General features: G+C 38.9%; 2 protein-coding genes across 3 annotated transcripts; both read left to right on the plus strand.

Moving 5' to 3' along the window:
* Window positions 1-763: 763 nt before the first annotated feature.
* LOC308649195 (uncharacterized protein) lies at window positions 764-5295 on the plus strand. The gene is made up of 2 exons (XM_081294676.1): window positions 764-898; window positions 4770-5295. The coding sequence occupies exons 1-2, from the start codon at window positions 860-862 to the stop codon at window positions 4863-4865; spliced, it is 135 nt and encodes a 44-aa protein (XP_081150802.1). The 5' UTR covers window positions 764-859; the 3' UTR covers window positions 4866-5295.
* Window positions 5180-11340, plus strand: PTP4A1 (protein tyrosine phosphatase 4A1). Of its 2 annotated transcripts, none has more exons than XM_081294674.1 (5): window positions 5180-5320; window positions 6446-6538; window positions 6939-7069; window positions 7616-7690; window positions 8085-11340. In XM_081294674.1, exons 1-5 carry the CDS (start codon window positions 5216-5218, stop codon window positions 8200-8202), a joined length of 522 nt encoding a protein of 173 aa, XP_081150800.1. In that variant the 5' UTR covers window positions 5180-5215; the 3' UTR covers window positions 8203-11340. The 2 variants fall into 2 exon arrangements, with proteins under 2 accessions (XP_081150800.1, XP_081150801.1); XM_081294675.1 differs by having other exon boundaries at window positions 8089-11340.
* The last annotated feature ends 477 nt before the right edge of the window (window positions 11341-11817 follow it).

The raw sequence follows: 11817 nt of genomic DNA on the forward strand, positions 1-11817 counted from the left end.
TCTCCTCCCCCACCCCGCCCCGCCCCCTTGAAAGTGCCTCTGGCGACAATAATTCTTCCGGAACATGCCTAGGGCCGTGGCATTCGGGCTGTTGAGTCACTGGGTGCAGCGGTCATGCGACATAAATATTATGTGATGACGGACATCCTAGGAGCGCAGGTGCCAAGGTAAACCTTTGGCAAATATGACTGTGGTTGTGACTTAGACCCAGAGGAAAGCAGGGTTGAGACTTGAAAAGCGACTGCAACCTACAGAGACAGTATTTTAAGTTTGAGGCAAACTTCAAGCCTCCCATGTGACACTCCTAGCTGGTTTTAATTATGAGAAACAGGGTTGTCTCGTGATTCCTTGTAATTGCGTGGTTGGAATCTTCCCTTGCCGGGTCCCTACACTTCACCAAGCTTCCAGCATCCTCCCAAGTTTCTCCCCTTCCCTTTCCCTCCCCCGCGAAGAGGAGGCTCGGGTTCCAGCTTTTCGCCATTCATCAACCGGTTCACACCGGTGGCGGCCGCCGTGAGGTGACGTCCACGGCGGGGGCGGGCTCTCGCCCCCGCCTGTCCGCTCAAGGCCCAGGATCCCGGGCCGCGATTGGTGGCCAGGGGTGCGCACGTAGCTCCGGCTATAAAAGGAAGGGCTTGTGACGCAAGGGCGCCTCGGCTCGCGTATTGGCTCCTGCGGCTGCGGGCCGGCTAGGCGACGCCGCTCTCCTCGGAGCCGCTCACTGCATGGTAGTCTGGTGCGCCCGCCGCCGCCTGCACCGCCACCGCCGCCGCCGCCCCACGACGACCACCGCCACCCCCTGCCCTGCAGCCGCCGCCACCGCCGCCGCTTGTATCGCCGCCGCCTCGGGACCGGCTGTATGATTAGGCCACAATCTTCAATGAGTAAACATATTCCTGTGAGTAGTCGTCGCGCCGCCGCCTCCGGGACTGGGAATCTGCGAGCGTCCCCCCCATCCCGCCTTTGCCTTTGTTCAGGGCCCTGACTTAGCTCCCCGCGGTCCCAGGCTGTGGCCGGGTTGGTCCCGAGTGAGCTGGCGGGTTACGATCCCGTGGTCGGCCGGTAACGACCGGCTACTGGGAAGCCAACGCCAGGCCCGTGGGGCTGCGGTATGGCGGTTGGCCGCCTGAAGCATCGACTTTCACGTCTCCGCCGGGCGCCGGGCTGTTGGGACCTTGCGGCCCCACCAGCGCGGCGGGCGGAGGCAGTTTCGACTGCCGCAGCGGGACGGGCGGGGTGGCACAAAAGCCGTTTTGTAACTGCCGCCCCTGCCCTCGGCCCTGGTGCCTGGCCCGCCGGGTTCAGGCTCAGTGGGTTCCGTGGCTCCCGGGGTCCCTTTGTTAAGCTTAAGGAGAGTGGCCGCACTCGAGCGGGAGACGTGGCCCGGGGTGGGGCGAGGGCTGCGCGTGTCACTGCGGAGCCGGATACGGGGAGGGCGCGGTGGCGGCGGGGTCTCCACCAGATCCGGGCCGGAGTGGGGTAGGCGGGGCGGCCCAGCGCGGCTGGTAACGGTCTCGACCCAGAGCTGTCGGAGCTCGGGGGCTGGCGCGGGACAGGAGCGTGGTGCAGCCACTCCCATGCTGCGAGGCCGGGACCGGAGCCTCAGACAAAATGGCCTCGGCGCCCGCGCCTTCAGTCAGGCGCGGCGCGAACCCGTGATTGCGGCGCGGAGAAGGGGCGAGGCGAGCGGGCGGGCCCGGGCGCGCACCGCCGCGTGCGTCGAGTGGCGGCCATCAGGGGCATTCCGGGAGCTTCCCTGCTTCCCGGGCCCAGCTCAGTTAGGTGAGGACACCGGCGCCCCGCCCCGCCCTGCCTTCTCCGGTCTCCACCTGGTAATTCGAGCTGTTCCGGATTTAACGTCCCACCCTCAGGCCCTGGATAATTGGAACAAGTCGAGTCTTGCCCTTTCTCTGGGCCACTCGTCAAGATAAATGACCTGGGTCTGAGCACTTTGGAAAGTGCCAGGGCTACTGAAGCGAAGGCGCCCCGGGCTGGGCACCAGCACGCATTTTTCCTGCCAATCTTGAAAGGGCCCTGGATGGCGCCTTTTAATCCGATACTACTTAGAATTGTTCTTGAAGTCCTTGCTTGTAACGTGTAGGTGACTCCTTTTGGCTTGTGGCAACAGTAGCCAACCAGAGCCAGAATTCTAAAGTTTATATTCTGTCGACGGAACTCGCTACAATTCCAAGAGTATTAAGTTTTTATACTGTAGTTGGAATCCTCGATCGGCTTGAGATCCAGATTCGTGAGAGTGCTTCCTGTTATTCTCTTTATGTGTGTTTTGTCTGATGCTAGTTAATCAGTTGAAAACCCGAAAAGTAGATTCAAAAGTAAGTGGCATTTTATACACGCTTTATTAGGTGTGATACCTGAAACCTAAGAACATAGTCTCAACGAATTTTTTGGCAAAGCGTTGGTTCTATAGATTGACTTGATTCTGCAATCTGATAAACTGACTTAAGCTTTTCTATACAAAAACTTCTCTCTTCTCCCTCATGTATATTAGATTGAATGCAACTGAAATGTGGAAGGATATCCCTTTGTGTTTCTGAACTGACTATCATGGATAGGTTTTTAGGTTTGTTTGTTTGTTTGTTTGTTTTCCCTGTGAGGAGGAAATTGAGAATAGGGGGATGTCTTGGGCTGAATAGAAAGATGACCATGACCGTGGTCACCCTGCTTTAATTGAAGTGTCCCCCCAGCCACTGGGTGGCTCCACAGTAAGAAAAACCAGTACAGGAAATTAATTCTATATTGTTTTTTCCCACTTTCTTTGAAACTACTTAAAAGCTTTACAGAGGTCTTTAATTCATTGTGTATTATCTGAAAGTGCCAGAATGCTCCTATTATATCTAATTATTTAGGACTTAAGGTGAAACTAGATTACTACAGTCTGTGTTCATTGTAATGGTGATGTCTTCCTTGGTAATTTAGACAATTTTTTCTTAACCCAGCTGGCAAATACGTGAAGTAACCTCCAAAGACTTATTAGAACAGTCTTGGACTAGGCATGGTGATATACACCTGTGATCTCAGGGGCTCTGGAACCTGAGGCAGGAGGATGGCAAATTCAAGGCTAGTTTGAGCAAATTAGCAAGATCCTAAAGGGCTGGGGTAATCTAGCTTAGAGGTAGAGCATCCCTGGGTTAACAAACAAAACTTTGGGAATTTTTAATAAACCCACCTCCTTATGCTAAATCCTTTGTTTTAACAGAAAAATAAGCTAGTTGTTTAACTTGTTCTTTTTTGTGATTACATGAATTCTTTGAAATTTAGCTGTAGTAAAGAAACTAGCACGGGCTCTATTTAAAGGTATAACTGAGTATGGAAGTAGACACTTCCATTTAATTTTAAGCCTTTTAAATATTTCAATTTAAGCATGGAAAGCTAATTTGAGCCATTTTTGTTACTGTTACAAGGTTTTGTTGAGGTAAATTACTCTTTAATACATTTTGTTTGGGTCAGTGGCTCTCATTTAGAGCTCTTGTTAGCTTGTTATTAACATTTTCCTTATTACATTCTTTACTTCCAAGTACACAATCTGCTTGGAAATAAACTAACATTAACATTATGTACTTATTAAACTAACATTAACATTATGTACATATTCTGAAAATATCCTGTTAAGTATTCATTTAATTTTGATACTGGTATAAACCTGATTTAAAAGAAAACTTTTGTGAAAAATAGACATTATCTTGCTTTGAGACCTATGGAAAAACTCTTAAGGTCCTTTCTACCATCCAACCACTGGTACCTACCTCTTTTGTCTCTGAATTAGATTTGAGGTTTAAGCCAGTTAAGGGAAGTTTTGGTTTTAAAATACAAGAAAGTATTAACATTATGAATAGTTTATAAATACAAAAGGAAAACATTTTGTTACTTCACAATTAACTTCCCAAGAATTATTTTCCTACAATCTGACATATTGTTGACATAATGGAAATGAGAAGTCCATGAGGTTGTTAAGATAAAATGAGATCATGTGTGTGGAAAAACTTTGAAAACAAGTCCCCTTTTAAGAGCCAGTTAATTTTATTCTAGACAGAGTAATGTGAGCTGTGTGTGAACTATCTCATTTTATTTTTACTTCAGTGTATTTTGAAACTTAAAGAGGAAGAAAGGATAGCACAAAAGGAAAATATAGGTGTGACTTCAGATTTTTTCACATTTAAGAACTAGATCTTCAAGGGCAATTATTGAGAAATAATTACATAAAGAAGTTTTTATATATGTAGAAAGGTCCATACAATTGACATCTCTCCCTAACCCCTTTCAAAAATATCTTACTAGGGCTGGGGTTGTGGCTCTGTGGTAGAGTGCTCATCTCACATGTATGAGGCACTGGTTTCGATCCTCGGCACCACATAAAAATAAAATAAATGTATTGTGTACATCTACAACTAAAAAAACATTTTTTAAAAAATGTCTTACTAAATGTTAAATACAAATGCGAAAAATGAAAAGCAACCTGTTTTTTTCAGCACATATGTAAGAAGTTGTACATATAGGTCATAACAATTAAAACAGTCATATATTGAGAAATAATTAACAGAAGAATATATATAAAGAAATTTTGCCAAGTATAACTAATGATTTCAAGGAATCTTTGAAATCTAAAGGGTTTATGAGTGCTTGTTTTAGGCTTATTGGTTTACATTTGATTCAATTAATAGTTGTACACTTAAATGCTATAAAAGTGTAACATGTTTCTTCTGAATTGAAAAATAACTTTTTCTTTCTTTCTTTCCTTTTCTTTTAAACAGCAGTTCTGTGGTGTTCTTGGTCACACATTTATGGAGTTTCTGAAGGGCAGTGGAGATTACTGCCAGGCACAGCACGACCTCTATGCAGACAAGTGAACTGTAGAAATTCATTACTACTCCACCAAGAAGCCCCCATAAGAGTGGTTAACCTGGACACAGACGTATTGAATTGAAAATCTACCGAGCATTTTACAAGAGTTCTGACCTGGATGGGGTAAACCTCAGTGCACTTCCTTTCTATTGCCTCAGTATTACTGGATTGAAGAATTGCTGCTTCTTGTTAGGAGGTTCATTTCATTTCCCATTACTCCCAACTTCATACTCAAAAGCACTGAGAATATCAAGTGGAGTATATTGAAGTAGACTTCAGTTACTTTGCATCATTTCTGTATTCATTTTTTTAAATTCTTTCATAACCCTATTGAGTGTTTTTTAACTAAATTAACATGGCTCGAATGAACCGCCCTGCTCCTGTGGAAGTCACATACAAGAACATGAGATTTCTTATTACACACAATCCAACCAATGCAACCTTAAACAAATTTATAGAGGTAAGATTTAATACATTATGATGTCTTAAATTGATTGTAGCTTAATAGTGGGATTTTTGTCTATTATTATTTTTTTATTGGTTGTTCACAACATTACAAAGCTCTTGACATATCATATTTCATACATTAGATTGAAGTGGGTTATGAACCCCCAATTTTACGTGCAGAATCACATCGGTTACACATCCACAATTTTACATAATGCCCTATTAGTAATTGTTGTATTCTGCTACCTTTCCTATCCCCTACTATCCCCCATGTCTATTATTTTTTAAGATAAGAGATGGCATACCTATGGTTCCAGTTCCCAGAAATGAAATATCATTAGTTTGGGATAAATTGCTATAAAATTTTTGAGAAAGAATATACTTAATTTAGAACTCATAAATGAATAGTTCTTCAGGTTGGCCTATGTGTAGATAAACCCGGCACAAATGGTATACACCTGTAATTCCAATGATTTGGGAGATTGAGGCAAGAGGATCACAATATAATAGTGTAGTCCTCACTTTTCTTCTAAGTAATTTTATAGGGGAAGGCTGCCATGTTTGGATTTTTTTTTTCATATGTCCTCTTAGCATCATGCTATAAATCATATAGTTTGTCTTGGGCCCCACTTGATGCTTAGAAGCTACTGATTCTGCTGCTTTCTGATGGCAGTTTTGTGGTCAATCCTGTTTAATACCTGTCTCAGCATCAGCTTCTTTTTACTAGGAAGGAAGGAATATAATGCTGGGTAATTTATCTAGACATACACATTTTGTTTCATACATATCTATAGGTGTACAAAAACAGCAAATAGGCCACTCAGATCATAGGAAAATACCACTTGTTTTTTGTTAGGAGAATTATAATGAGTAGTAATGTATTTTAAAAGCTGTAGTATTAAATGATAAGGGTATTTTAAAAAAACTATTCTCAGGATTTAAGAGTTTTTGCATATACTTTTAAGACTGATTTAGTTCCATGTTAAACATAGATAGGAGGTTCTACTGTTCTCTTCATGATGTTCTGTTAACCAGCATTCTCAGTGATCAGAAATTATCAAAATGGCAAATGATGAGTAATAGTAATACAATTATGAAGATCTCATTAGGATTTTTTTTTAATGTATATTTTATCCAGGAACTTAAGAAGTATGGTGTTACCACAATAGTAAGAGTATGTGAAGCAACCTATGACACTACTCTTGTGGAGAAAGAAGGCATCCATGTTCTTGTAAGTATTAATAGTTCCTGTGTGTTTAAGATAATGTGCTACAAGTTTTATTCAGGTAAACCACAGACCTCAAGAAGCCTAATTTTAAAAGTTGTGTAAGATTTTATGCAATAAAATTTTCAAATATAAAGGTGAAATCTAAGCAAAGATAAGAAGTAACTAAATTTTTATAGGGCTGGGGATGTGGCTCAAGAGGTAGTGCGCTCGCCTGGCATGGGTGCGGCCCGGGTTCGATCCTCAGCACCACATACAAACAAAGATGTTGTGTCCACTGATAATTTTAAAAAAATAAAAAATTTTATAATGATTTAGCATTTAGTTACATTTCATTGACAATGGGAGTTAATAAAACGTGATTGACCTTTAAGATCTAATATATTTAAACATTCTTTTGACTTAGGATTGGCCTTTTGATGATGGTGCACCACCGTCCAACCAAATTGTCGATGACTGGTTAAGTCTTGTAAAAATTAAGTTTCGTGAAGAACCTGGTTGTTGTATTGCTGTTCATTGTGTTGCAGGCCTTGGGAGGTAAGAGCAATTCTTCATTTGGTTCCAGATAAACATCTGTATTGATATATAAAAACACTGGTATTTGCCGGGTATAGTGGGGCACACCTAAAATCTCATTGCTTGAGACTGAGACAGAAGGATCACAAGTTGAAGGCTAGCTTGGGCGATTTTTTTTTTTTTTTTTTTTTTTTTTTTTTTTTTGTATTTTTTGTATTTTTGGGGAGGGAGGGTACTGGGAATTTAATTTAGGGCACTCAAACACTGAGACACATCCCCAGCCCTATTTTATATTTTATTTAGAGACAGGGTCTCATTGAGTTGCTTAGTGCCTGGCCAAGTTGCGGAGACTGGCTTTGAACTCACCATCCTTTTGTCTCATCCTCCTGAACCGCTGGATTACAGACATATGTGGCACCATGCCCAGCTCAGTTTTTTTTTTTTTTTTTTTTTTTTAATCATGAAGTCAACATGTAACATAGGTGTAACTTAAATATGATGATGGATAATTATACTTCAGGACTTGATTTTGAAATTTTGACTGATCAAAATTCTTAACCTTTCTAGAGCGCCAGTGCTTGTTGCTCTGGCATTGATTGAAGGCGGAATGAAATATGAAGATGCAGTACAATTCATAAGACAGTAAGTTGTGAAATCTCTCTTTATTTCCTTGTTGAAGGTGTCAGTAAGTTTTAAATATATTATAAATTGCCCTTCTGATTTTTATCTTTTTTTTAAAGATAATAATATCCCCTTGTTTATAGTCCATGCAGATGCTCATACTACTAAGATTCTAATCCAGCAGCATCATTTGAATTATTATTTTGCTTTAAATTATTGATTGAATATGCTATTGTTGATACATATTTTATTGAAGTATAATTAGATATAGTTAAGAATACATGAGTCTCAACAGCTCAGTTGACAATAGCCAAATAAGTACTCTAAAACATTCCTTCATGGCTTTTGTAATTGTCTTCCTTGCCTCCAGAAGCAATCTCTATCACTGTAAAATTAGTTTGTCCTTTCCTTCCAGAAAGCGGCGTGGAGCCTTTAACAGCAAGCAACTTTTGTATTTGGAGAAGTATCGTCCTAAAATGCGGCTGCGCTTCAAAGACTCCAATGGTCATAGAAACAACTGTTGCATTCAATAAAACTCGGGCGCCTGATGCTATTGCCTTGGAAGTGGAACTTAAGACGGGACCTAATTTGTCGTACATATTAGCCAACTTGTTGGCATGGTGAATAAGTCTGATGAAGCTTCCATAGGAGTATTGGAAAGCAGTTTTACCAGGCCACAAGCTTGACAGAATTTCAACCTCTATGTTTGGGTTATGATCAACCTGTTTGGACACTTAGCAAAAGATTCTTGCTGTTCACAATTTAAAATGTGCTTATCATTTGTACCAGTTGACCTTTCCTGAAATCATGCGGTATTGAGTTAATGTCTTTAAATCTATTTCCATGCCAGAATCTTACATAAGAAATTTAGAAAGATTAGGTGCCAAAATACCCAGCACAATACTTGTATATTTTTAGTATCATACAAAACCAAAATTCCAGGAACTAAGAACACTCTAGACCTTATGTGATTTATTCCTTCAGTCATTTCAAACATTGTAGGCCCTATAAGATTATTTGCCTGCTCTTTTTATGTTTACATCTCCCACATTCATACCAGTATACATCAGGTTTGCTTTTACCTATTGGGGTTTTTTGGTTTTGTTTGTTTGTTTGTTTTTTTCCTTTTACCAAGTCTTACAGCGATTATTTTTATTTAATATCTTTCTATAAGTCTTATTTTTTTGCTGTTATGGGAAACCTCCATTTTGAAAACCTAAGTTTTTACAGAAGCACATGTCTTTAAGTCTCCAGACAAAAAAAAAAAAAAAGCCTTACAGTTAATTTAATGTTTGCACTCTGAGGTGCAACTTAACAGGGAGGGCCTGAAAAAAAGAATGGGAGGGGGCTATTAAATATTTTTAGTAAAATGTTGCCTTTGTCTCGTGCAGAACCTGTAGAATATATGCTCTTTAATTTAGTAAATATTTTTTTAAAAGGTAGAGATGCTCTGTTATTGTAGGTAAAACAATTCTTAATCATAAAGTTTCTGAAATTCTTGTAATTTTTTTTTCATAATCAGAAGTTGTTTACCAACTTTTTGTTTGAAGTGTGATTTTTTTTCTTTTATTCCCAACCTCTTGCAAAAAAAAAAAAGTGGGTTTCTGCTGATGAATTGAGCAGACATCTAATATTTTATATGCCTTTTGAGCTGTGTAACTTAATATTTGGATACTTGATAATTTTGTTTTATTATGTAATTGATAAAATGGTGATGTGTATTAATGTTAGTTCAACCATATATTTATACTGTCTGGGAATGTGTGGTTATAGTTCTGTGGGAGAAATAATTTGTCAGTGTTCACCAGCTTGTAAAAACTTAGTGCGAGAGCTTAAACATCTAAATAAATAATGAAATGCATTTATCATCACTGAGATTGTTTTGCTTAAAGTTAAAAATTTGTAGTAAACAATGAATTGCACTTCACTTAATACCATTTGTAACATGTGTCCACATTTTTTTTTTTTTACAAATGAAGGAATAAATGAAATCAGCATTTTAGTAATCTCAGAGAATTGTTTTTAGGGTCCTGAACACTGTTTAATACTAAACACTTTTCATTACAAACTTTTTAAGGGTCTAGATAATTTTGAACCAGTTTATGTATTGTGTACTGAGAAGAAACCATGTATAGTAGAGAAAGGCCTTGATTTAAAGTTCACTTCTAATTATTAGTGGTTTTGTGCAGCTTACTTTCCAAGATTCAGTTTTTCTTTTTTGCAAATTCATACCTTTATAAAGATTTTGGAAATTGACTTGAACCCAAGTATTTGGCACATGAGCGCTTAATAAATGTTAAATTTTTTTTCAGTAATCTGAAATACTTCACACACTTAAAGGGACAGATGTCCTTGTCTTTATAAATACAAACAACTCCATTTGAGTAAAAAGGTGATATTACACTTTGTGTTTTCAAGAATTGTTTGTCTTCATTGCCAGTCTAACACTTAATATGGATATATCCATTTTTTAAATTGGCAAGGGCCAAGGAATAACAGACTTCTCTAGGCCCTGGTTCTTCAAATCTTATATCATCTATGAGTGGGGCAAGTTATTTTACCTGAGCTATTTTGTATACTGTTTAAAAAAAAAAATACAGCATATTCTAGATGAAAAGATAATTTTTGTGTAGTCTATTACTGAATAATATGTTATCACCACATAGCCCCATAAAACTTCATTTTTGTTGGGAGAAAAGAAGTGCCATCATGATTAATGAAAAAATCTGTTAAGTTTGAAAAGTTGAATTAATTTGCAGTGTTGATTGTATATATTTGGTGCTAAAAATCACTTTATAAACATCTGTACAGTATCAAATATTTTGTATCTTGTAAATATGGCTAGTTATAGGAATACCTGTAATACATCCTAACCAATCCCTTATGTCTAATGAGATTTTAAGGAATTGTGAGTTGGTCTTGAATGCAGGAAGTTTACCAGATGGTATTCTAAAATTTGGTTACTTGGGTTTGGATATCTTTAGTGGGATGATATATATAGTGACTAGTTGCCTAGGCTTGTCTATTGGAACCATGTTGACTATAGGAAATGTGATTGCTAAATGATAATGAGAAACTGCAATCTCCTTTTAGTGGGAGGAAAACCTAGAAATTGGGTGCCACTGTTCATTTTGCAGTGTTCTGCAACTTTCATTTGTTTTCCTCAGTGCCCACTTAGGGCAATCCTCTCCTATACCTACACCTTAACAGCCCATCCTGGTATGTGATCACAGCTGATCACATTCCCCTTCAAAATGATGCTGTGGTTCCCAAAATCTCAATCTCTGGGGATCTGTTTTTCAGTGTCATTCATTTGACAAAAAGCTACTGTTTGCCAGGTATTTAAGAGTTTTGCAGACAACATAAAAGATGGTGTCAGCCAATTCTGATCACCAAATTCTGATGGAAATTAGAGAATGCTTTCCTTTGAGTTTCAGGAAATGTAATTTGGTGAGAATACTTAAAATGGAAGTAGCAATATACGGGGCAATGATTTCTTTTTTTACATGTAATCAAATTCTTAGAAGTTTTAAAAAGTACATGAAGTATAGTAGTATCTGCCATACATGTTTATACCCCACATTCTTGATTCCTTGAATTAATGTTTGTATTTATGTGCTTTCTTACACCTGAATTGAAATTAAAGACTGGTTTAAAAGTGTCTGACACAATGTTTCCGCATTACCTTTTGGGATAACCAGCCTTAAGTAGAATCTTAAAAAGAATAGAAAATTATATTAACCTTCAATGAACTAAGCCAGTTAACATAACATGCATTTGGAGAGAAATGAAAAAACTGACCATAATTCTGTAATTTGATAAATAATACCAGTTAATTGGTATAGTTATAACTACCATTTATTAAGAATCTTACTGTTGGATAATTTTTGTAATCTGAGATCCTTCCAATAACATGTTCTATAATAGTTGTACCAATTTTATAGACAAAGGATGACTCTCCAGTTAGGTGACTAGCTAATAAGATATAGAACTCAGGAATTTCAATCCTGTGTTCAAATCGGTCCACTGAACCACACAATCTAATATGAATATGTGCCTATCTTGTGTAAGCAATTGTTAAAAGCTTTTATGAGTTCTTGAACTCAACTATTAAAATCGCTCATTTTCCTTAAAGAAAAAATTTCTTC

Source organism: Spermophilus citellus, assembly GCF_964194105.1.
Source record: "Spermophilus citellus genome assembly, chromosome: 5".
Classification (NCBI taxonomy): Eukaryota; Metazoa; Chordata; class Mammalia; order Rodentia; family Sciuridae; genus Spermophilus; species Spermophilus citellus.